The sequence below is a fragment of the Echinops telfairi genome, unplaced genomic scaffold, assembly GCF_000313985.2.
Source record: "Echinops telfairi isolate 266 unplaced genomic scaffold, ASM31398v2 ScPeMD7_7467;HRSCAF=8505_1, whole genome shotgun sequence".
Taxonomy (NCBI): Eukaryota; Metazoa; Chordata; class Mammalia; order Afrosoricida; family Tenrecidae; genus Echinops; species Echinops telfairi.
This window is the reverse complement of record NW_022111368.1, coordinates 28,289,686-28,315,217: the sequence shown is the minus strand read 5'-3', so window position 1 is coordinate 28,315,217 and position 25,532 is coordinate 28,289,686. Positions and strand designations below refer to the sequence as shown.

Below are 25,532 nucleotides of genomic sequence, written 5' to 3'. Positions count from 1 at the left end.
GTGATGCACACTTTCTTTACATAAAACTCTTATACATGAGTTGCTGTGGATTTGTTTCTCTAAAGTACCCAGACTAATACACCAAGAAAGCCAGAACGAGTAACAGAAAACTCTTATGCAGTAACTGCAGGCATCCCTTCAAGCCAGGCTATGACACCACCTCTGCAGAAGCTTCCCTCTCCTACCCATTATGTTGGCAGCCAAAACGGCATAAAGCAAAGACAGTCACCATTCATCTACCGGGGAAAGTCGTAAGCATCCCCAGGCCCGAAACAACCTACCGAATCAGACCAAGTAACACAAAACAAACTGGAAACCACAGTAACAGGGGGCAAGAGCAGGAATGACTAACACACAGCCCACAAAGGGGGCTTCCAAGGCCCTTCCTGGGACCCTGGAATAAAGCAGGTAGAAACTCCAGGTGTGGTGGCTTGGCTTCCAGGTTAAGGTTCAATACCAGTCTCGGTGCTAAGATGCACGCTACCACTTTACCAGCTTGAAACTAACACTGAATGCTATAGGTCAGCCAAAATCCTCTTTGGGTTTCTTCCGGTTAGGGAAAACAGGTGCTGATGTACATCTTTTGTAGAAACAAAGTGGTGCAGAGCGAATCCTCACAAAGGGGGGATGGCTGTACCTCACAAGCCGCTGCAGGCGCCCAGGACTCACCTTTTTGGAGCCCTGACACATGATGACACAGCGGCCCTCGTCATCCTGCAGCGGGCGGTTGGCATGGCCCACCATCTGAAGCACATCGTAGATCGGGTAGTCCACGTACCTGGAAGCAGAGGAGAGGTGTAGCAGCAGAGACCACCTGCCGGAGACCCTGCCTCCTTATCTGTGTAAAAAACAGGCTTATGACATGCATCATCTCTAAAGTTCCCCTGGTTAAAAACTTGCTGCTTCCCAAACTTGCTGCTTCCCCAACTTGCTGAAATAAGGACAGTGACTGTAAGAGCAAATGCAACCTGAGGCTGGGACACCTGGCCGTGAAAACCCAGCCGTCTGCTTATTTTCTCTGCTCCAGCAATTCCCTTCCTAACGTTCCTTTACTCCTCTCTTCCAAGGGTTACTTCAATTTCATTCTTTGAGGTCAGGTTAGTTATTAAGATAAGATTTGTTCTAAAAGTTTGACAAGCAAAATTTGTAACTACTGCTAGAACTCATTTTCAGCCACGCAGTGCAATTTCTAGCAACACTATTGGTTGCGAAAGATGCCTCTCCTATAATATGTGAGGATAAAACTTTAATCCCTGCCTTTGCAGGTGTGATTTACTCACGCGTGAATCTTGCCATTGTAGTACTGGGTGTCCATGATGATCACCAGGTGGGCAGCCACATTCATGCCCCAGCAGAGACTCCTCGAAGCTACCACCACCTGGATGGCCCCTGCACAGCAAAGTGGAGACGAAGCGTGACCCAGAGCTCCCCGGTAGAGCACTTCACGGCCTGCTGGCAGGCTGTGGGCTATCTTGTAGGATGTTGCAGGATCAGGGCAAAGCTCTCTGAGGACAGGATTGAACATGCCTAAGAAGGCTCAAGCAGTACCATGACACTAGGCCCAGGCCATTGTTGCCTTGCTTTGGGCGGTTATCCTGGAAGTAATCCTGGAACGGAATCCAAAGGCCCTGATAACTAGAAAGTGCTGATGACAACTCAGTGGGGTGCTGGCTCAGGATCGCAGCCCATGGGGCTTTCTAGAAAGGAACGTCTCCAAGGCAGCTCCAGCAAGCAGTGTCTGAATGATCCAGAAGCAATGCCACTGGTCAATGAGACAACAGTACACAGGGGCAAGAGAGGCTCTCCCACACCAAAACCACCCAACTCACTGCCAGCGAGTCGATTCTGACTCATAGCAGCCCTACAGCAGGACAGGGTAGAACAAAGAAGGTAACAAAGAACAAGCAAGAAAGTACTTTGAAAAGGAGTACATCGTAGAGGAAAGGTCTCACCCACAGCCTGAAGCTGACCACACCCCTTGGGGGGAGAGAGCCTGAGACATCGTATCTCGGAGCCATAAGGACTTGTCTTTTTGTCTGCTTTCTCACCTGAGCTGAAGAGCTGCTCCACCAGGCGCCGCTCCATGGGGCTGAGCCCCTCGTGCAGGTAGCCCACACCGTTCAGCAGCGTCTCCTTGAGTGTGCTGTCACTCAGCTTCTCCAGGTACGGTATCAGGTCCTTCTCGGTGCAGTGCAAGAACCTGGGCAGCACAGCACCGGTTCAGCTCAGGGCTGTCCATCTCTGGCAACCACCCCCTTCAATGATGGGTGCTCAGCCAAGCTAGCCCCCACCCTTCAACAAACCAACCAGCCTCCTTTCTGGAACAAGGCCAATAAGAACCTGGAACTCAAACAGAGGACGCTCCAGGGCCAATCTCATCAACTGCCCCCCTCAACCACCACAAGCGAGGCCAGGTGAGAGGCAGTGGGTGTTGCGTGGACGTCTCAGCCCTGAGCCAGGTGCACGCACGCTCACCTCTGCCGCTGGATGTCCGCAGCGCAGGTGGTGAGGATGTCGATGGCAGTGAGGCGGGTCTGCTTGCGGGACGGAACAAACACAATGACCGGCTTCTTGGGCGAGTGCTTGGTGATGGCATGGTACACGGGCTTGGCCATGGACAGCAGGCGAGTTTGCGTGTGGCTAATGTTGAAGCCCTGCACACCAAGGAAAGAGAGAACCAGGCAAAGGTCGCGTGACCTGCGTGACTCTGGATACTCGAGGCACGAAGGAAGGGCAGGGGTGTGCTACCTGGATGTGCAGCTCCAAGGGCACGGGACGCACGTTGGGGTGGAAGTTGAAAGTGGAGGTGGCGCTGCACCCGAGCCAGTGGGCCACATCCTTGGCATTGGACAGTGAGGAACTCAGCGCCACTATGCGAATGGGCCGCTCAATCTGGGAGGAGATGTAGCGCATCCGCGAGCAGATCACTTCAAGGACAGGCTACGAGACAGGGGAAGAAGGCGGCCGTCAATGCAGACACAGGCCCCTCTCCTCCACCCCGAGCTCCCCTGGGTGAAGAGGCAACAGCCTATATGGAGCTCGTGACCCTTCCTTCTGAGCGCACTGAAAAATAACGGTGTACTTTTGAGGAAGACAAGAGACAGAATCTTCTTGGCAAAGGCCCCACAGCCAGCCTCAGACCCACACATCAGGCCAAAGGCCAAGGTCACTTAGGCAATGCCAACCCCTATCTCTAAGGCAAGGTGGAGCGCCTACCCCGTTCTCGCCCCCGATCAGGTGGACCTCGTCCACCACGAAGAGGCTGATGTTCTGCACGTTCTTGCGCTGCTTCCAGCGCCGGGAGAGGATGTCCCACTTCTCAGGGGTGCTGATGATGATGTGGCCTTTGCCCAGGAGCTTCAGGTCTGTGCTGGTCTCCCCCGTCAGCAGCACCACCTTCTTGTTGAGCCTGTCCTGGAACTTCTCGTACCAGTCCATGTACACCTGGGGCAGTGGAAGGAACAGCTCAAACCAGGCACCAGGAACGTGAGCCTTACACTGTGAGGAAAGCCCGAGGAGCCAGGCAGAAAGAGCCGCGGCTCAGAGATCTTACGCTACTTTTAATCCCACAGCACCTTGAAGTGAGGGGAGCCCTGGTCTCCAGAGTACCAGCTGAGGACACCACCTCGGGAAGGACAAGCGTGGAGTCCCAGCAGACCCTGCCCATTTCCAGCTCTGGGAGAGCTGAGCTGTTAGCACCACCTTACCCACCTGCTCTGCCAGAGCCTCCATGGGCGTGATGTAGACACAGCGCCCCTCCGAGTTCTGCAGCAGCATCCTCAGGATGGCAAACTCTGCACAGATGGTCTTCCCGCTGCCCGTGGGGGCCCCCACGAACACGTTGTCATCACTGTTGTAGACGGTGTTGAACACTGGCAACAACAGGGGAACCGTGTGAGTGAGGATTTACAAGGGAGGAGGAGCTGTCTGGGATCAAGACGACTCAGAACAGAGGACCACTCGAGAATGAGCGACGGCTGGGGCCCAACCGAGGACGAGTGTGGTCGAAGAGAGGCTCGCCCCTCAGCGACCACTTTCTCCTTCCTGTTTCCTGCTCTCCCACACAAAAGGGAGACGAGCTAGGCTGGAGGCCTTGAACCACGCAGCTTTCTGTTAGCGGAGGAGCTCCTAACTACTGCACCTCAGAGCTCCTAATCAATCAATGAAGCAAAACCAAACTCACTGCCATCGAGTCAATGCTGACTCATTGCGACCCCCTGTGGGTTTTGGAGACTGTAACAGTTTATGGGAATAGAAGACCCAGTCTTCTCCCTTGGAGCTGCTGGTGGTTTTGAACTGCCAACTATGCAGATAGCAGCCCCGTGCAGAACCACTACATCACCAGGGATTCCAAATAGAACACTAGTAACAGTTCCTCTAAGAGTAAACCCTGAGGGACTGGAGGAAGAGAAAGTACCTAGCACGTGCTTGGAAACAGTGAGTGATTCGAGAATGTGGGGGGAGGAGGACTCTGCATACTCTGATTCCACACATGAGCCCCAAGGGCAGTCACCCAGCTGCCTGAGCCCCAGAAATGACAGGCAGCCTCCAGTGAGCCATGCAGCATGGAAAAGCCATGTGATGGCACAGTTAGCAAGGGCTTCTGGAAAAGAAAGACGTCCTGCGGGGCTGACGTGGTTGGCTCTAGTCAGCTCCCCAACCTGGGGACCCCACTTTCCTTCTGACCGCACAACACACCAGCTCTCCAGCCAAAAACACACGGCCACTCACTCAATTCTGACTCACACCCACCTACACGACAGGACAAGGTAAAACCACCCCTGTGATTCCAGGGCTGTGAATCTGACGGGAGCACAAGCCTCAGCTCATCTTCCCCCTGCAGAGCACAGCAGCTGGGGGTGTTCACTGAGGAGGGCCCACACAGTTCGCAGCCCACTTGTAACCCACTAGCTACCAGGGTTCCTTGCACTATCTCTCGGCGGTCTGAAAGGGGCTCCCAGAGAACGGACTGCCCAGGCATGGAACACCTACCTTGAGTCTGGATGGGGTTGAAGAAAGGAAATTTCTCTTGGTAAAGGCTCTCAAAGGCACTGTTTCTCAGCGCAGACACGGGCAAGGGCTGCAAGTCCAGCAGCTCGGTTGGAGGTGGGTACTTCTCTGGGAGGATCAGGTGCCGGAAGGAGACAGGCAGCTGGGTCTCACAAGCTGCCAGGAGAGAGGTGGGCAGGGCAGTCATCATTCCACACTTTAGCCCACGGAATTCCAAGGGCTCCACAAACACTGAAGCCCCAAGGCAGCAGGTGGACCTTCTCAAGCCCAGTGCCAAGTGCAAGACATTCTCGTTCCCCTGGATTCCAGACCACCTGGAGCCCTGAAGCTACTGCCTGAGGTCCCCTTTGGAACTGGAAACACTTAGCTAGGAAGAAGCCCTGCCTTGAGCATGATGCTCTTGTGGACTATCTGTATGGGACCCAAGTGCTGACAGCAACTAAGGAGCCCGTGGGGCAGGGAGGAACGACTCAGCAGAGGCAGCTGGTGACACGACTCAGAATACATGAGCCGATGTGTGTTTTGCTGTCTTAGCAACAAAGAGAGAATGTTCTATTAAAAAAAGAAACAAAGCACAAGGCATTCCTGTGGCAGTCTAAGGGGGCCCTGGAGAGGAGACACTCACAGAGCCAGCGGTCCGACACGACTCGGATGAAGTACTGGGGAGGCAGCGGCTCAAAGACAGGCACAAAGAAGGTAATGAGATGCTCGTCCTGTGCATACTTGGCCTTGAGCAGAAAGTACTCATGGTGCAGAATCACCTCGCTGTCTACATCTTCCACCAGAATCCAGAATGCCTCAGATGAGCCATGGACCTGCCGAGCAAGCCCAAGTCAGAGGACATGTGCTAGCAAGGACCCTTTGCACCCAGATCCCAGCCCTGTGGCCACACCGCGCCGTACTTTCTCATCCCACTGGAAATCGGGCGTGATGGTGAGCTCCACTTTGAGGGTGGAGCGCGTGATAGGTTGCAGATGCACGGACAACTCCAACTTGGGGAAGAGGTGGACGTATTTGTGGATGGTCTTCCCCATCTTCGGCACTCGGATCAGCTCTCCTGTGAGGAAATGGGAATGAGTACGGGGGCTGCAGGCCACTCACCTCACAGAGACACTGAAGCTACCACCCTGGGCCGGCTCTTCCCTTTATTCTCAGGGAGGAGGCCTCAAGTCCCCAGAGCAAGACTGGCCGAGGGCTGCAGCGGGCGTGAGGACCCAAGGCTCAGTGACACCTGAGCTCCAAAGACCCGCAGAGATGTGGTTGCCCACACACCTATCTCGTTGTGATTCAGGTCATACAGACGCTCAAAGGGGAAGTTTTTCTTCTCGATCTTCTTCACTACTTCCTCGGGGAGTTTCCGGAACTGGCGCAGAGGACACATGGACTGCCACCTACCCAGGAAGAGACAAGGTGTTAGTCCTTTCTGTAGGGCTCTCTCTCATCATGACTTCCCAGGGACTAGCCACAACAGAGGACACACCATTAAAGAAAGGTGTCTAAACAATGCCATCAACAAGACTTGCTAGGAACAACTCGCTACACCTAGGCCCACCCCAAAGAGCCGCCCCTCTTTTCAACTCCCACTCAGGTTCATGTCACGTCTTAAGCATCAGGACCAGCCAGCCAAGGTTCCTCTCATCACAGTACGAGCCAAGGAATCTCAGATCCTGGGGACCAGCTCCCAGCTTACATGCGCTTGTCAATCATTTTGCAAAGGTTCAGGGTCTTGTCTGTAAGCTGTGCCCAACCTCGGTTCAGGACAATTTCAAAGATTGCACGCATCAAGCGACCAGCCGACTATGGGGAAAAAAATAAAACAAAAGCTTCAAATATCCTCAAGTTTATTAAAATATAGTTTAATTGCTTCAAGTTCTGGGCTATCACTCTTACAAACTCAAAAGCCAAAGTCCTTCTATGCTTATGATACAACAGTTTAACTGAATGCTCGCTGGATGACTTGAAAGCTTTCGGGGTTTATTAGCAATCAGGACTCTAGCAAGAGTCAGAGCACTAGTGGCTTGCCTCTGCAAGTAATGGCCAAAAGTAGCTTTGCCGTTTCTAAATTTATGACCCTAAAGGCACAATGGGAAGTGAAAACTTCCCTGCAGGGGCTTAGGGACTACCCTGCCTCTCTGAGGGTCCAGGGTCCATGTGCAGCATGCTCTCTTTCCTAGATGCTCAGGACAAGAAAAGCAGAGTGGCTGTACTGCACGAGCAGGACAGCATGCCTTCCTTCTCTGGGTCAGGCCGACTTTCAGCAAGACTGATCGCAAGGACCTGGAACTGTTCAGGTTCCTCTCACAGCCGGGCACAGCTCTGACCTCACCTGCGTCACATACACCATGTCCGCCATGAGCGCAAAGCCCTCCAACTTCAGCTGTGAGATGAAGGCCTGGAGGAGGACGTTGATCTGGAAAAGAAAGACCAGAGCAAAGTGCACTGAGCAATGCTCGGAAGTCGCCCAGGTTAAGGCTCTATATAGCTTTTGGTTTACATACATAACTGTTACCCCATATAAAAATAATGTAAGATAAGGACGGACAAATGGAGAACTGACGCGGGTTAACCAGCACACATCCAAATTGAAGGTTCACCTTTTGGAGAACTAGGAAAACTACCTGGTCCTCATCCCCCGCTGAGGACTCACCTTGGCACTGGGTTCCTCGATGCTCTCCTTGACAGGAATGGGCACCCTCTCCAGCAATTTCTGCAGCTCCAGCTTCTCCTCCTGTGGTGATGATGATGAGCAAACAAGTCAAGCTAAAGCCAGGTGGCCAGGGAGAAAAGCCACCTGGATTGTTTGCTGGGTACCAACTCCCCATGTATGCTTCGAAGGCTCACCTCTCTCACAGTGATATTCTTGAACTCTGAGGACAACGAGAAGACTCTGAACAGCTCAATCTCACTCAGGGTGGGCTTCAGTAGCTGGTTGTAGGTCTGCACTGTATCATTGGTAATATAGTAGTGGCTGGCGATCCGACCCAGTTCTGTCACCTAGAGAGCAGACATCAGCAGACTCAAGACCCCAAGAGTGGACACCAGGTACCCAGGGGATGAACCCAGCAAAGCAAGTGACGGGCCCAGCACAAGAGCCAAGACGGCACACACCGACTTACAATGAACTGCCGTCCACACAGGGGTGGGAGCAGTGGCAGGTTTTGTTGTACATGTTAGAAGTCCTAGTTCAAAGGGCACGCTCACAGCCTGACCCATTTTTCTACAGTTCCATATTTTGTAATGGGATAGAAAACCCAAACTCAAACTCATTGCCAGCAAGTCAATTCAGACTCACAGTGACACTGCAAGACAGAGCAGAACTGAGTGTCTGGGTTTTTGAAACTTTGAAGGAGTAGACAGCCTACTTTTGCTGAGATCTCTACCTCAAAGCTCTCCTCCCACTCACCTGGAAGTTGCCTGTTTTCTTGTCATACTTGACCAGATTGTTCTTATCCAACATCAAGGCAGCGGTGTGAACCAGATCGAGTCGGCGCTGGTCCAGCAGGGGGTCTCCCTTGAGGTCATCGTGAGAGATGCCATAGAGGGTTGGGGATCTGAGCATCCGGATATACAGGTAGGCATAGCCCAGCCAGTTTACCGCATCCTACAAAAACAGCATGGGGACTCCTGATGCCCAAATGAAAAGTTCCCGGGGATTGTCTAAGAAAAATCAACCCCCAAGCTTAAGGACATACTGTATCATCTTCAGAAAGCTCCATTTCACTATTCAAAAGCCCAAGAGCTGTTCTAAAATCTTGGTAGTAAGGGGACAACAGAAAATTCCCAGGTTATACACCAGGTCCACTCATGTCATTTATTAATATGTAGGTCAGTCAGAACATCATAAGGTTCTTTTTTTTTTTTGAAATTGAATATAATATTTATTTTAAAAACATTGAAAAGTGACCACAACAGTAAGGACTAGTTGCCATGAGCTCAGAAAAAGGGAAAGTATACTGAGATGAGCCTAATATTTGGAATAATTTTTCCCTCAAAATATCATAAAATTTTTTTAAACATATTATTAGGGGCTCATACAACTGTTATCGCAATCCATACACACATCAATTGTGTAAAGCGCATTTGTACCTCATTCTCAAAACATTTTCTCTCCACTTAAACCCCCGACATTAGGTCCTCATTTTTCCCCTCCCTCCCCGCTCCCCGCTCCCTCATGAGCCCTTGATAGTTTATAAATGGGTATTTTGTCTTATCTTGCCCTGTCCGACATCTCCCTTCACCCACTTTTCGGTTGTCTGTCCCCCAGGGAGGAGGTCACATATAGTTCCTTGTAATCGGTTCCCACATCCTAAGGTTCTTACTCAGTCTTACTACAGCGCAAGAGGCTTGAAGCCTTTTGGATGATTTAAAACATGACTTATCACTCAAATTGCACAAACCCAGGTCTGCTCCTGTTTTGTTCTGTGGACGATGACAGAAGTGGTTGACGGTCTGCTTTAGAAAGCCAGGCGTTATGGGCTGTTAGCTGGATGTCTGTAACCCAGCCACTGCCTGTATTGGCCACAGACCCAAGAATCTTCTGAGACAGTTTTTAGTGAAGATGATGTGGGCACAGTGGTAGAGGACCTTGGATCCTGGCTGGCCGGCCAACAGCACCACAGCTGGGACCAAGGCCTCCCTAGAAAAGGCAGGAAGCCCCAGGGTAGAGCCCTTCCTCACCTTGGCGTTCTGTACATTCCCCAGCACGATTTCGGCATTGAGCATGTCAGGCAGCTTAGACACCATCTGACTCTCAATAGGAAGCTGCTGATTGAGGAGGGACAGGTAGTACTGCAGCTCTCCGTGAGATGTGATGAGGATCCCTTCACCCTTGGTGTCATACTGAGGTCTCCCGGCACGTCCCAGCATCTAGGTCAGAGACAGTAAGCCAAGGGCTAGGGCAACAGAGCTGCGGGTCTGGTGGGGGGTGGGTGTGGGGGTGGGTGGGGCTTCCATGCTTTAAAAGGTGGTGTCTGCTTGCTTCCCCAGCACCCATGCATCTCAAGCACAGGGTTCTTTCCCACGGAGAATGAGCACAAAGCCTCTGTACCTGCAGAATGTCCAGCGCTCCCAGCTCTGTCCAGCGCCCCTTCTCGGGACTGTACACCTGGGTGCCTTTGATAATGACTGTGTGTGCGGGAAGATTCACACCCCAGGCTAGCGTTGCTGTGGAGACTAATACCTACAGAGGCAAAAAGGAAGGCAATCAGGGAAAGTGATTCCAGCACCAAAAGGTATAGTATCTTCAGCTTCTCTGGGCAACTGGTCTCAAGTTTCCAGCAAGATGGAGATCTAAGTGCTTGTCGATGCAATGTGCAATACAGTGGAAAGAGTTCCTCAGCTTCCGCCCTATTCTAGAATGAACAATGTAAGATCCAGAGACACTGTACTAAATATAGACATGCTTTCATTAACCAGATTAGACGACAGTTAGCAACAGAGGCCGTTGCCAGGTTAGGAACATCCGATTTACAGATAACTCTTACTTGCCTTTTGACACATGCCTTCAAATTAGTTCTATCATGGCCGACAAAACAAAATAAAAACAGTCCTGGTTTTCCAAACAACTTGGGCGATTCATCGTGATAACCAGAAGCAGAAAAATTTCTTGTTAAATCCCTAGAACGGAGACTCCGAAGAGGCACGGTGAGCCCTTTCAGGAGGCCGGTGCATGAGACTAGAGCACGGGCAGGCCTGTGAGAGCCACGCGTTCTAAGTGGCGCTGTTGGCCGCCATCCTTGAGTGGGACACCGCTTTGCTTTCTTTGAACTTCGTGGTTCATGAACAGACCGGGAAGAACAGTTCAAAGGCCGGCTTTGAAGTAATTGAACCAATCCCAGTTCTTCATCCCAATCATCCTCATCTGCTGCACACACAGCTTTTAAACCATCAAAAGACGTCAGGCCTTTCCGTGCGCTATAGTGAGGCTAACTATAGAAGCACCTGTTCCACCTGACCCGTAAGTTGTTACAGACAGTCAGGAATGGCCCTCATGCACCGCCCAGGACTGCTAGCTTAGGCTGTCCTGCGAGAGAACGAGCAAGGCCCTGACCCTACAAAGGCACATTTGGAGCTCTGCTGTTCCAAAGCACTGCTTTTGCTGGGATCCTCAGCTACTTCCCTGAACACTAGATGAACACCTGGGGGAGGGGTGGGAGAAGTTATGCTACCTCAACTCTGACCTAGGCCATCTGAGCAGAGAAAAACACCAAAGGCAACATATGACTCCATCTTTGACACTTTAGGTCTCCTGAAGCCCGAGCCCCCTCCTGCTCTCCCCAAAGCGTTACCCTCCCTCACCTGAATGTGCTTGTCAGCAAAAAGATCCTCTACAAGCGTTCGGTCAACTCTGGTCATGCCAGCGTGATGGATAGCAAAGCCATATGGCAGAAGATCCTTTAGCTCCAAGTTCTGTGAAGAGAAAAGGAACAGTCAACAAGGTGAGCCTTTCTGTGGGAACTGTCTCAAGAAATAAGAATCTTCTTATGAGGAGTGAGGTTGAGGTCTGCCACCTTACCCAGGCACGTTACGCACCCACAGAATTGTAACCTCCCTGAAGCAACAGCACCCTAACAGGACCCTAGGAGAGTTGTCTGGATCCTCTGCAGAGCCAGTTACCTGGTAGGAATCAGAACCGGGGCCTGCCCCTTCTCACCTTGCACTGTTCAGCTTCTGTCCGCAGGACTTCTGTGGAGGCCGAGCCCTCTCTCAGAAACAAACCCAGAGTGTCCTTCTCTAGGCACATGTCCCGGATGGCCCGGGCCGTCTTCCCAGTCTCCTTCCGGGAGTGGACAAACACTAGCACCTAGGCAGAAACCAAAGTTTGCCAAGACACGAGACATTGCTCTAACAGCCACTCTCACAGCCCAGGGCACCACCCTGCAGGAAGCAGACGCGGCACCACTGTATATTCAGAAGCCAACGTCTGGACATAGTGAGAAACGCAAGGAGTGCCCTCTCGGAAGAAGCCTAGTGACAGGGCTGGCAGGACTTTAAAGACAAGCTCCTGGAAGCATGAAACTAAATACATGGGGGAGGGGAGGAAGTGGCAGATGGTAATCTACAGAGGGAGACCACAAATCAAGGAGCAGGAGAGAGTAAACTATTGGGGGATTTGATTAGTAGTTTAAACTATTGAAAATAAATTCTAAGCTTACAAATGTATAGTTCTAAATTTCCATATTTATACTATAAATATAGACAAAATTATAAACTTATATTTATAAAAAAACAAATCTGAAATGTAAGCACCCACCTAATTTACAATTAAAAAATTGTGGGGGGAAAAAAACCAAACTATTCTGGGTAAGGGGGAGGTGAGAGGAGGGAGAAATTATCCGGACCTGCCAATCAATTATCTACACATAAATACCCACCCCACCTTATCCCCATGGCCCCATGGGAATAAACAACAGAAACGCAGGTGAAGGGAGACAGCAGTCAGTGTAAAATATGAAAACAATAATAATACATAATTTACCAAGGAGTCATGAGGGTGACAGGGAGGGAGGGAGAGAAAAAAGAGGAGCTGATACCAAGGGCTCAAATAGAAAGTTTAGAAAATGATTTGGTAACTTATGTACAAATATGCTTGATACAATTGATGTATAGAATGTTGTAAGAGCCCCAAATAAAATGATTTAAAATAAATAAAAGTAAAAAAGAACTATTCTATGGATCTGCAAAATACTAGCTAAAATATTATATAAAATGGGTATAATCATTTATCAAAGGACCTAGAAAATTGTAGGACACACATACTATTTTATAGAAAATAAAGCCTAGTATTCAATCCTAAGAAAACTGATGTTCATATAAGCTCATTTGGCTTTTAATCAGATTAAAAGAAATGTAAAATAAAATAATCTATCACACTTTTCCTTGCTTTATCTAGTTAACCTGGTTAAATTTTGTGCTCAAACAAGGAAATTATCCATGGGATTAACTTCCTGGTAAAATGTCCCATTAACATTTTTGATCTAATAGCATATATTTCTCACCTTCATTTTAATGCATTTTTAATGTAAGTCACTCCAGAAAATGTAGTCATATAAACGAAAATTATATATACAGTACTACAAATTCAATAAGGTAGATTGACTGATTTTCCTTTCCAAGAACTTTAAAAGAACAAATTCAATTTCTTTAACAGCCATAGGACTATTCAGGTTATCTATTTCACCTAGGCTGAAGTGTTGGTAGTTTCTGACTTTTCAGGAATTGGCCCATCATTTCATCTTGTCAAATTTGTAATATCCCCATTATTATCCTTTTTAATGGCTGCAAGATTGGCAATAACGTCTCGTTTCATCCCCAATATGGGTGATTGTGTTCTTTCTTTAGCAATCTTGCTTCATCATCAGTAAATCGAGAACCCAAAAGAAAAGGAATCAAACAATGACAGAGGACTATGACCACACCTGGTTTTTCCCAGCATGCTCCATGATTTTCTCATAGACGATTTCATTCATGATCTGGAAGCGTTTGATAGCTTTTTTCTCTGTGATACCCACGTAAGTCTGTTCCAAAGGCACTGGGCGAAAACTGGAAGTTCAACAGTTAAAGAAGTAAGGCTGCTTTTGACAGAAAATACTGCTCAACCGTCCTCACTGCCCAGAAGCAGCAAGATCTAAAAACCCTTTCTTTGGATTCCCACAGCAAACCCCAGAGGCTCTTCTAAAGCCAATCCAACAGAGGTCCTTGGCAAAGAGGAAGGAGAACGGAAAGGTTGCCCTGGCTTAACTTTCCCCCGTCTCTTCTCATACCTGTTGTCAAAATAGAAGAGGCCCTTGGCAGGATCCACACGCAGAAAGGTTGCCACATCCTCGTAGTTGGGGAGCGTGGCACTCAGGCCAATGAGTCGAACGTCTTCTTGAGTCATCTCAATGTTTCGGATGGCCCTGGCTACCAAGGCTTCTAAGACAGGCCCTCTGTCATCATGGAGAAGATGGATCTCATCCTAAAAAATGAGGAATACAGCATATGAACTCCTCTAGGACGAAAGGAATCTAGCCCCCTTTCTTGAGGCTGGTTCCCTATTAGGCACGTGACCTAATATGCCCAATGAAGAAGAAAGGCAGAAGAAAGGCATCCCAGGACAGAACTTGCTACACATCCAAATAGAGACACACATTCCTTACACAACCCTCAAGGAACTAACACACACTGTGGCCATAAGTCTTTTTGTTTATGTTTAGTGAAATGCAATTGCTTACTATAAGAAAATAAAACATTTTAGGTACATTCATAACTCAAAAGCAAGGTTTTTTGTTTGTTTTTTTACTAAAACTGAAGCTTCTGATAAGACCATTTTTATATCAAGTTATCCTTACGAAGGACCCTTACCAAGAACATAAGACATCAAGTACCGCCTAAGTCAGTGTTTTACAAGCGTTAGCATGTATTAAAGTAGAAGGAAAATGTTAAAATAAAGACTGTTTCAACAGGTTTTGGGGTGGGACCTGAGACTGTCTCCTTAACAAGCTGCCATTATTCAATGTTGCTACTGCAGGTCTGTGAGTAGCAAGGGTGGGCCAACTTTTCCTTAAAAGACTATCTACTCACTTCTGTATGCTTATGAGTCATATGGTCTCTGCTGCAAAATATTCAGCTCAGCCACTGCACAAAAGCAATCACAGACAAGAGAGAAACAAAAGGCACAGCTGTGCCCCCTCTCCCCACAAGCCCTTACAAAAACAGGTGGCCAGAGGGCCAATCCCTGCTCTACAGCACTGAGAAGCAAAGTGTGAGGTTCCTTTGACAGTTAATGTCAAAGTCACTGCTTTCCAGGTGTTTCTGTAGATAGAGAACACTCCTTAGTCAGTCCTTCTTGGACGTTCTGGTAGGATACAATTAGCTTTCTCTTTATATTTATTTCAAAATCTTTTCAGACATGAAGAAACATACAAAGAATATGATAAGCACTATGCCCTTACTGTGAAAGTTCCCAATGACGTGCAGGTTCTCATTGAACATTAATCAGAGTTGGCACTAGTGGCCAGTATCAAAGGGTCTCTGAAGAGCCTGCAGTGTCAAACCCGACCAACCCTCCTCCCCCAGGGCTGGGCTGTTGCTATCCGCTCCACCTGCTGCTCACCAGAATGATAAGCCGCACCAGCTGGGTGTATGTGCGCTCCCCTCCCTTGCGTGTGATGATGTCCCACTTCTCGGGGGTGCAGACAATGATCTGAGTGGCGCTGATCTCCTCCTTGCACAGCTGGTGGTCCCCAGTCAGTTCTGCAACAGTGATGCCATACGTGGCCAGGCGCTAGGGAGGTGAAAGGTGAGTCAGGCAACAATGCCAGGCGGGGGCACACTTTGGAGTCTGGGAAATTTTAGGACAAGGTACTGAGAAGAGATAGCAATCCACCAGGAAATATCAAATGAGTTATTGTTGTGGATTGAATTGTGTCACGCCAGAGTATGTGTCTTGATTCTCCGAGTTAGCAAACTAGCTTCCATTTTGTGATCTAATGCTATCATCATCCTCTGTGTTATATCCCTTAATCTTTATGATGTGACCACAAGAACCCAAGTGGTGCAGCGGTTCCACGCTGGGCTGCTAACTCCAAGGTCAGCAGTTCAGAGGTCACCGTGGGAGAAAGATGAGGCATTTTACTCCCACAGTAAGTCATAGTCTAGGAAACTCACAGGGGTAGTTCTACCCTGTCCTGTATGGTCGCAACGAGCCTGCACTGACTGGAAGGCAGTGCGTTTGAATTTCATGGTGTTAATGGCACAGGTCATAATCTATAGGATTAGGTTGTATCTTTAATCAATCTCCTTTGAACACTAAAGAGATGAAACAAGTGAGCTGAGATGGGAGAGAGCTCAGTACCACCAGGAAAGAAGAATCAGGATTAGCGCTCTTCTCTGTGCTAAGAATCTCCTAGACTCAGGGGAAGATCAATGTGAAGACATGTGCACATCGCCAAGCAACACTTGGCCCACAGATACTGACAACAAAATAAGGACCTCCCTCCTCCAGGGTGTTCGACAGAAAGAGAAAGTCTCCCCTGAGAGCTGGCACTATAACCTGTCACTTCTAGCCCTTAACCTGTGAGTGGTTAATTTGCTTACTAATGCTACCCCCATGTGATTATTTTTGTTACTGCAGCACTAGATAACTAACAGTCAAATGATATAAACATGTATCCCTAAAATACGCTCAAGTTTACAAATTAAACAGACCCAGGTTCCGACAGCTCTGCGCATAACAGAGGGACAGGGAAGCAGCGGATACCCAGGACCTGCAATAACGCCCTCTACTTCAATACTGCAAATGAACTCAGCTGGCGAAAATCACTACCGAGCAGATGAAAGAAAGAGGGCAACCTCACAAAAGTACCAGCCAAGTTCAGGATGTGATCTTGCTTCCGAAGATCTCTGTCACTGGGCCAAATTCCAAGTTTGAAACTGAGGGGAGGAGGATGCCTGCCCAAGGCCCTGCGAGATGTCCTAGCACAGCAGCAGAGATACGAGCTGCACTCAGGAGCTACTGCAGCAAAGTTCTATCCCCTTACCTTTCCAAAGCTGCCCACCATCTCCTGTACCAAGGAACGCATGGGAGCAATGTAGATGATCTTGAAGTCGTCCACGTTGATGGTGCCATCCATGTTGATGTGCTTCCCGATCTCTCGGAGCATACACATCAGGGCCACGTTGGTCTTACCAGCTCCCTGAAACAAAAGCAAGTAGGGGAAGCCATGGGGGGTTAACTGATTATGCTTACCGCCCCAAGTGCCATGAGCTTATCACTACAACGGAACAGAGACAGCCCAAGGATTGGGGGGCGGGGATAGATGGAGAACAATCCCGCCATCGCACAACAGACTACATGTCAAAGGGGAAGTGCTTACAGTAGGCGCACACAGCAGCAGATTCTCATCTGTCTCCAGGGCAGCACGGTAGAGCTTACTCTGGATCCGGTTCAGTGTTTTGAAGCCTTCAAACCCAGCCTGGGCATATTTTGGCAGCTTTTCCACTGGAAGCAATTGCTAGAAGCAGAAATACCACTCACATCAGGCTGGTAGCATCACTGAGCAGACCATCTCTGCAGGATTCAGGATTTCATTTTCCGGAAACCTCCCAGTATAACTTTCCACTAAAGGTTGAGTCCAAAGAGATCAACATTGTCCCCTGGGCTCAGGATCATACTGGGAAAACTCGGGAGGAGCTTCCAATCTGAGACATCAATGGGTTGAAATCCAAACTGGAAGTGAGATGAACTGAACATAAAGAAAAACTCATTCACGACTTACTTCTTCTGAGCCAAACGGCTTGGGCTTCAGAGCAGGCACATGCACCTCTTCATAACCCTTGCGCTGACGACGGAAAGACCCGTCAGGAAGCTGACAGCGTTTGTTGGCCATGAAGTGGCTCCCCTGGGTAAAAACCAGGTCCTCCAGGTCCAGCACCTGCCGTGGAGCCAGTGCCTAGAAGGATCAAAATAAAAAACACCACGGGCATCAGGCAAGCTGAACAAGTGAGTTTTCTACCCATCACGTCCCCAGAGCCAGTCCTGAGACCCACCTCTCCGCCCTGGTCCAGATCCATGGTTTCCAGATCTGTGTCCATCCGGGACTGACGCACTCGCTCTCTCCGGGTCCTTTCCTCCTGTGGTCGGAGAGATCAAAAGCATAACCAGCTACTCAATTACCGCCAGGGTTCTTGTCATTTTCAGCCCCTGCTTAGGCAAGCTGGACTAACAAGATGCCTGCTGGTAAGTTTGCTTTTCACGTTCAGGTTATCTGCCACAGAAACCACAATGATCAGAGCAAACAAGCATCATTTAGGGGACAAACACAAAGATGTCACAAGTAGACCTTGGTCCCTGTGTCCTCAGTTTATTAAACGTAAGAGGCTGACCTGGTGTTGGTCAGGATAGCAAGGTCTCTCTACCACAACCAAACTTGCAATGTGAATGTATCGACTCTAATCTATACTCCCTGGGAAACCCCAAAGAATTCAGAGAAATAACTTCTCTCCTGAAACGTTCTCTCTGATGAGGAATCATCTACCCAGGATCCATTCTCCCAAGCAAACAATTTCGTGCAGAATCAGACAGAAAAACCAACACCGCCCTTACCCGGATCAGATCCTCCTTCTCTGTTTCATGGAGCTGGTAGAGGAACTTGGATAGTTCTGGATCTGCTTCCATTTTTCCCATGATCCTTTCCTTTTCAGCTGCGCTCTGTGCGCTGGCCAGCAAGGTACAGTATAAAACTGCCAACAGCCAAAGAAGAAAGGGAAGGAGGGGATGACATTTTAAAAACCAGCCTTTAACCTTGGTGGAGAAATAAGAAACGGGTGCCAGAGCGCTGAAAGCCAACATAGTCTCCATCACCACACAGGGGCTGCACAGAGACGGTCTGACACTCACTCATCATCCTGTGCTGCCGCAACACTTTAATGAAATCAAACGTGTTGAACCCGAGGAGCAGCACCAGCTGGTTCTCACATTCCCGGTCATCGCTTGCCGTCTGCACACATAAGACCAACGTTCAGAACGCAGGTGCCTGCTTCTTTCACTGCCCATCAATGAAGGCAGAAACACATATAGCATACCTTCAAAATCTCCAACACTTCATCTGCCTTCTTCTGGGACACAATGGCATCATCGTAGAAACGGCTCAGCTGCCGCTGCAGCCAAAATGCATCGATATCCCGAGGGTGCAAATCCTTCTTCTTGGAACTCATCAGTTCTCCCGAGGCTACAAGCTACACAAAGAATCAGGTACTGAGCTCACCAGGTCTGTCTGCTCCAACAGAGTTCTACTCTCCACCCCAAAGCCTACCTGTGTTGAGGATTTTATAGAGCGGGGAAAGCCCTCCGCTACAATGAAATCAAATTAGGATTTTAGCCGCATATGCTTAGGGGAAGGAATGGATGGCTCAAATCTTAAGAAAACCAAGTCACTAAATGTTGATGACAGCTTGCCCTCTAAAATGACTGCTCCAGAACATGTGACCTGGGGCAGGTATGGAGAGGGAGTGCTGTATTCAGAAAGAGCCTAGCCTCGTAGCAATGAGGGCGTGCACTTACATTAGCCGAGAGGGTGCAGCGCACAACCGCCTCATCCCCTTCCATGTCATCATCAGATGCCTCTTCTCGAACCTCCCCGTACACATCTTCGTCCCCTTCCTGTGGAAAGAGTCCCGGTCCCAACTCACAATCAAGAGATGATCCTGGAACCACCACCAAACCTCTCCCATAAGTCACCCCAGATTAGCTCCATGGTTACAACAATGGTTTACTGGGGTGAAACCAACGGCTTCCTGAAGCCGAGGTAGGTCAGTCAGCCTATCCCAAAGCACGTTTAGTAGGATGACCACTGGGCATGGATTCATTCGATGCTTCCACTCTCTTTTCTGCTTTTCTCCTTAGGCTGCTGCTAACTGAAATCGGCTCTCTCAGATGAACGCAGTAAGGAGTTTAGAGAAATAAGAGCTATTAGGTTAACAGGACAGAAGAGCTATCCAGAAGCATGCTTGGGAAAGCAGAAAGTAATTGAGCAATGTAGAGGCATTAAGCAAAGTCATGTTTAAGCCAAGTACTTCAAAAGTAAGTGAGTAACTTGTAACAAGTCCCTATGAGAACAGCTTTCTTTTCATGTGTTGCCAGGGGCACTGTGTCTAACTTGGGCATTGGGCTGCTATTCTCACGGCTAGCTGCTCTGCAAGGGGAGGAAAAGGCCTCAGCTCCCGCAGAGAGCATGGCAGGTCCTACAGGGTCTCCAGGAATCGGAATGCACTCCATGGCCGTAAAGGGCTCTAGTTGGTGCTTTTCCTCCCGTCATGTTCTCCTGAGTCAGCTCTAGGAGCCAGCGTTTGATTGTTTAAGAGCTAAACTCACTGATGAAAAACTTTAAGTAATTCCAGTGATTGCTTCAATTGTTACTAAACCTGAAGAAAATTCTTAACAGTTCTTATTTTGCAAAATAATACTTGATGCCTCGGTTTGACACTCACACAACGTAAGATTTCTGTGCTTCAAACTAAGGAGCTGCCTTACACCTGAAGTGGTCTCAATTACCATAGTACTTTCAAAAACCAGAAAAAAACGGATCCATTTGCTTTATCACTCACCTCTTCATCAGACTCAAACTGCACGTTCACACCATATGTCTCATCAATGTTGTCATCTGAAACGATGAGGGATTTAAGAGGAGGGGTGGATAATGAACGGCTAGTGAAACAAGAGGCACTAATTTCCTCCCCAACTGCCTGACTTGTCTCTTACGGAGTTAGATCTGTGGCCTAAGGACTCACAGAACAGATACTTCAACATAAAGACAATCAACAAAAGAGTGACCTAAAACCAGAGGCCTCCCCACACTGCCAGCATTGGGTTGGGTCCTGAGCTATTTGCCCAACCATTCCAGCCCCCAGATTCTGCCCAAGTTTTCTCCCATCATCTATCAAAGGTTTCCTAGAAAACCTTGAACAGCTACTGGAATCTAGGAACTTCAGTGTCCATCAGTTATAACTCTTCAACAAATACAGTACAGGTTATGGGACTGTAGCCTGCCATGCAAGATGTTTAATGAATAATGCTATAAAATGCACTTTTAAGGGTCAATAACAACAACAATGTATGATCAGAATACAAAGAGCCCAGTTACCCATATTCTGGATTTCCTTGTCGCCACCATAGTCTGTGATTTTCTTGCCCAGGTTCACCAGCACGTGGTATCTGGTATCGTCTGTCTGACCCAGCAGCAGGTCAATCTCCTTGCGCCTTTCCTTGTCCCGCAGCTTCTCATTCTTTAGGACAGCGAGCACTTCATCAGCTGCCCCACAAAGGATGTCACGTGGCTGGTGGCAAAGAGCAAATAAAAGGTAGAACCACGTCTCACAGAGCATGACAGACCAGCTTACCGAAACCTGTATCATACCAGGTCCTGCCGTGTTCATTAATACTGATCAAAAAGGCCACACAGGAGTCTGTGACTGAAGAAGGACCCATCTGTTTTAAAATCTTAGGTAGGTGGTCATACAACATCCATGACAGCTTGGTATGGGTCTCCAAGAGGTTTGAGAAAGAAAGCATTCCGTGGTCCGCCTAGCTCACTCGAGTTTCAGTAATTCTTTGTCCTTATCTCCTTTACTGTACACTTCACCAAAGTCAGACCCTTTATGGGTGTGGGGCGGGGGAGACACTCAGTACCTCATTTTAGCTCACAGTCCAGGATAAAGTATAGGTATCTGATTTTGCAGTGCCCCCTGCATTGTCCCAGCATCCCCCAAGAGGCAGTATCACCCACTTTGGGAAACACTGGTCTAAGGACTCAATGTCTTCAATATAATTGTAGCTGTGTAATGGTTAATATTAACAGCACAGGCTCTGGAACTAGATCACCTGGGTTCGTAGGCTAGCTCTGCCAAACACTACGTTTGTGACTTGGAAAGAAGACTTAACAATTCCTTCCCTCAGGTCACCCTTCTGAAAAAGGGAAACAAGTATTAGCACGGCCCCTCAGAGTGACTGTGAGAAGTGAAAGACAGAGGTCATGTAAGAGCGACCCCATGAAAAGACATGATCAGCCAGTGTTAGCCGCCGTCATTACGTTTTCTGCCAACTGCTCTGACCTATCCAGGCAAATCCAGAGACAGGGTTCTTCTGGGGCTTCCCAGCTGTGACCCTCTCCCTTTCCAAATGCATGCCTTCATCCTCTGGCTGCCTTACCTGGTCACCAAGGGCAGCCTGGATGAAGCTGAGCAGCACTTCATAGGTCTCCCGGGTCTCCTTGGTTTTGGGCTTATAGATGATTCCCACCATCTCATCAATGCCCTCGGACAGCAGGGTATAGCCCTTCATCTTGTTGATGTCATGCCGGTCCTCATCCCGCTTTCTTCGCCTAGTGGACACACAGTAGCACACTGACCAGGCCGCGCTTTTCCTCACCAAAGGCAGGCCTACCATCCTCTCACTCCGTCTCATGATACACACATCGAAAACAAAGACTGGCATCTCTACAAGCGAGTCCCATTTGCTGCCAGGACTGTGGCAGAAAGAGAACCCCAATCACTTTCTCATCAGATGCATTCAAGAGCTACAATGAGGCTCCTTAATTCAAAAAAGATACATTTCATGTGACAATACTGTACAATCTGTTTCTGATCAGTTTTTCAAGTCATGACTATTTTCTTTTTCTAGCCAAAGCAAGTGACACTCCAAGGGATCTACTGCCATTGATGGACTTCTGTAGTGCAATGGATCACTTTTATATGGTCTCTCTTGCCGTGGTCTTGTAACTCCCTCCAAATCATTAGTTGGGACTACCCAAATAAAGTGCTTGTGGCCCACCAAGAGATTGGACACCTTGCTAATATACAAATAACATACTTGGCCCCCTTGTGGAGGTGGGACTACACAAATACAGACATGGAAACAGAATGGTCAGTTGTGCCATCCACTAGGCTTAACATGATTTCATCCCAGAGCAGAGTGGACAGCACTACCACCAAGAAGAGGAGACAGTGCTGTAGTGTGTCCTTTGGACCTGACACCCCTGAACTAAGAGCCTCGTAGACCCAGGAGACAGAAAGCGATGACACTGGACACAACCCTGCAGCAGAACTGACAGAGGCAGGGCCAAGAGACCAGTGCAGTATGGCAGTGGGCTTTCTAGCCCATTGAGAGGGCAGCTCCACTGTGCTGACCGATGCAGCAAGAGCTAAGTGCCTACAGGCAAGGGTCTTTCTAGCAGAGTGGGGTAGAGCCTCCACCTACTTTTCAGTGGAGCTAAAGAGCTTTGTAACACTTGCCTGAAAAAGCAGAAAGGAGCCAAGAAACTACTGACTTGAAATAGTCATGACTTGAAAAACTGATCAGAAACAGATTGTACAGTATTGTCACATGAAATGTATCTTTTTCGAATAAAAGTGATCTATTGCACTACAGAAGTCCATCAATGGCAGTAGATCCCTTGGAGTGTCATTTGCTTTGGCTAGAAAAAGAAAATAGTCATGACTTGAAAAACTGATCAGAAACAGATTGTACAGTATTGTCACATGAAATGTATCTTTTTCGAATTAAGGAGCCTCATTGTAGCTCTTGAGTGCATCTGATGAGAAAGTGAACTGCATCCTGAGTTGTTCCTGATCCTAAATTGTAAACTGTTACTTCCCTTTAACAAACCCCCTAAAGGTAAAGTTCTGAGTTCTATGTGGCCATGGTGACAAGTGATCAAACACAGAGGCGGCCTCGAGAGTGTTGTACAGGGATGGCTGGTGTTCAAACTGGTATAAACGACTGGAGAGTGGGGATAGGGCGGACCTCCACCCCACAGGACTCAGTTTTGGCCTAATGCTTACAGTGACTTTGCTCCTACATGAAGTCAGACAAGGAGGTCGAACAACACTGCCACCGTACTATTTTTACAACTCCTATCAATTAAAGTTCAATAATTAAGTTTAGAAATGCACCAACCAGTAAAGGAAAATAAAACACCTATCTTTAGCACTTTGGATGTTCAGTGTTACCTTATAAGAACCAAATAAGAAATAAGCAACAGTAGGAAAGTGAAGTAGAATGTTAGTCATAGAATTATTTTAAAGTTACTGAGACAAAGGAGCTTCAAGATACCATCAAGAAAAGATTTGAATGTGGGCCAGAAACGAAGGGGAAGGCCCTCAATTCGATGGATGGACACAGTGGCTGCAGCAACGGTCTCAAGCATCGGCACAATTGTGAGGAAGGCACAGGACTGGGCAGAGTTTCATTCTGCTGTGCACAGCCTATGGGTTTGAACCACCTCGGTGGCACCTGTCAACAAGGTGCTTTCCTACCACCAACTTCTCACCTTGCACCAAGCCATTTCCGCAGCAGTGGACATGATGACCAAATGCTACAGAGAAAACATGCTGTGAGGCTGGAGGAAAGTGCCCCAGGGTACTCACTTGGCTCTTCTTTCCTCCTGCATCTGCGGCTTGGTCCGTTGTGCTTTGTCTCCCATCCGGGTGCCCTCCAGCTTCCCAACCAGGGACAGCACCTCTCCAGTGGGCTCATCTCGGCGGGTGCGGTCAATGAGAGAGCGGTCAGCTTGGAGGACAAGATTGGAGTTCTGAAAAAATCACAGTATTACCGCAGCTCTGACACGAACAGAGCCAGCTCCAGGGTCCCAGGCACATCGACTGCTCAACAAAGGGCGAATTGTGGCAACTAAGTGCTGATAACCACTAGATGGAATTTCAGATTTTCCCCTTTATGCAATAGATAGCACCGCAAAGTGGCGCGTGGACAACAGGTTAAAATCAAGTCCAATTAGGTGGACATTCACTGCCAATAACGGGTGGAAGAGAGCTGGTTTAGCGATTCAGACGGCTCTCTGGAGGGAAAACCCTCTTAGCAGAGGTCTTGGCCTCTCCCGCCCTCCAGACGGTAATGAGGTTCCTGATCTCCTCGTGTGGCCCCACTTTCGTCCCGATTCCATTTCCCCACCGCTTGCAGGGCTCCCCCGAAGGCCTTCGGCCTGAAACGCCCCCTAGTCCCACGTTCCCGAGCCACCTCCTTCGCCCCAGCCCTGCCCCGAGCGCTCACGCACCGCTTTGTACTCGTACTGCAGGCTACGCGCGGTCACGTCCGCCATGGCGGCGGCTCCGGGCCCTCAGCAACACCGCGAACCGGCGCCCTCGCCACCCGCCGCTCGCGCCCGGCCGGAAGTACGCAGCGGGGACGCACTGGAGAGACGCCCTCCCTTCCGCTTCCGGGTCGCGCGCCGACCGTGAGGCGAGGGGCGTGTCCTCGAGGAGTGGGCGGGGCTGTCACGTCTGGGTCTCCAAATCTCCACCTCCCAAGGTCCTTGAGATCAGCTTCCGGTGTCCTCTGTCCTCCGCCCCCTGGGACCCATGGCCTCGTATTTCCCTACCCTTCACCTCAAGTAGATTAGATGATTAGATAGATAGATAGATCGATAGATCGATCGATCGATAGATGATAGGTAGGTAGGTAGATAGATACATACATACATACATACATACTTGCATACATAGATAAATAGATGATAGGTAGGTAGGTAGATAGATACATACATACATGCATACATGCACACATAGATACATAGATAGATGATAGGTAGGTAGGTAGGTAGGTAGATAAATACATACATACATGCATACATAGATACATAGATGATAGGTAGGTAGGTAGGTAGGTAGGTAGATAGATACATACATGCATGCATACATAGATACATAGATGATAGGTAGGTAGATAGATAGGTACATACATACATACATGCATACATAGATACATAGATACATAGATGATAGGTAGGTAGATAGGTAGGTAGGTAGATACATACATACATACATGCATGCATACATACATACATACATAGATGATAGATAGATAGGTACATACATACATGCATACATAGATAGATGATAGGTAGGTAGGTAGATAGGTACATACATACATGCATACATACATACATACATACATAGATGATAGATAGATAGGTACATACATACATACATGCATACATAGATAGATGATAGGTAGGTAGGTAGATAGATAGATA

General features: G+C 48.6%; 1 protein-coding gene across 1 annotated transcript in view; it reads right to left on the bottom strand.

The window, feature by feature from the left end:
- The window catches only part of SNRNP200 (small nuclear ribonucleoprotein U5 subunit 200), a 29,321-nt gene extending 4,680 nt beyond the window's left edge, over nt 1–24,641 (bottom strand). The window contains exons 1-36 of the mRNA XM_004704361.2: nt 24,555–24,641; nt 23,911–24,074; nt 21,695–21,866; nt 20,631–20,823; nt 20,095–20,150; nt 19,052–19,150; nt 18,574–18,726; nt 18,389–18,488; nt 18,095–18,231; nt 17,539–17,622; nt 17,268–17,441; nt 16,866–17,003; nt 16,530–16,685; nt 15,104–15,274; nt 13,773–13,966; nt 13,428–13,551; nt 11,663–11,812; nt 11,308–11,418; nt 10,058–10,189; nt 9,688–9,876; nt 8,414–8,611; nt 7,852–8,004; nt 7,658–7,738; nt 7,337–7,420; nt 6,701–6,807; nt 6,283–6,401; nt 5,913–6,067; nt 5,636–5,825; nt 4,993–5,166; nt 3,712–3,872; nt 3,217–3,444; nt 2,749–2,940; nt 2,476–2,654; nt 2,049–2,200; nt 1,281–1,389; nt 670–778 (exon numbers count right to left, since the gene is read on the bottom strand). Coding sequence (XP_004704418.1) covers nt 670–778; nt 1,281–1,389; nt 2,049–2,200; nt 2,476–2,654; nt 2,749–2,940; nt 3,217–3,444; nt 3,712–3,872; nt 4,993–5,166; nt 5,636–5,825; nt 5,913–6,067; nt 6,283–6,401; nt 6,701–6,807; nt 7,337–7,420; nt 7,658–7,738; nt 7,852–8,004; nt 8,414–8,611; nt 9,688–9,876; nt 10,058–10,189; nt 11,308–11,418; nt 11,663–11,812; nt 13,428–13,551; nt 13,773–13,966; nt 15,104–15,274; nt 16,530–16,685; nt 16,866–17,003; nt 17,268–17,441; nt 17,539–17,622; nt 18,095–18,231; nt 18,389–18,488; nt 18,574–18,726; nt 19,052–19,150; nt 20,095–20,150; nt 20,631–20,823; nt 21,695–21,866; nt 23,911–24,074; nt 24,555–24,599 — 5,133 coding nt within the window. The 5' untranslated portion in view covers nt 24,600–24,641. The remainder of the gene's footprint in view (nt 1–669; nt 779–1,280; nt 1,390–2,048; nt 2,201–2,475; nt 2,655–2,748; nt 2,941–3,216; nt 3,445–3,711; nt 3,873–4,992; nt 5,167–5,635; nt 5,826–5,912; nt 6,068–6,282; nt 6,402–6,700; nt 6,808–7,336; nt 7,421–7,657; nt 7,739–7,851; nt 8,005–8,413; nt 8,612–9,687; nt 9,877–10,057; nt 10,190–11,307; nt 11,419–11,662; nt 11,813–13,427; nt 13,552–13,772; nt 13,967–15,103; nt 15,275–16,529; nt 16,686–16,865; nt 17,004–17,267; nt 17,442–17,538; nt 17,623–18,094; nt 18,232–18,388; nt 18,489–18,573; nt 18,727–19,051; nt 19,151–20,094; nt 20,151–20,630; nt 20,824–21,694; nt 21,867–23,910; nt 24,075–24,554) is intronic.
- Between the last annotated feature and the right edge of the window lie 891 nt (nt 24,642–25,532).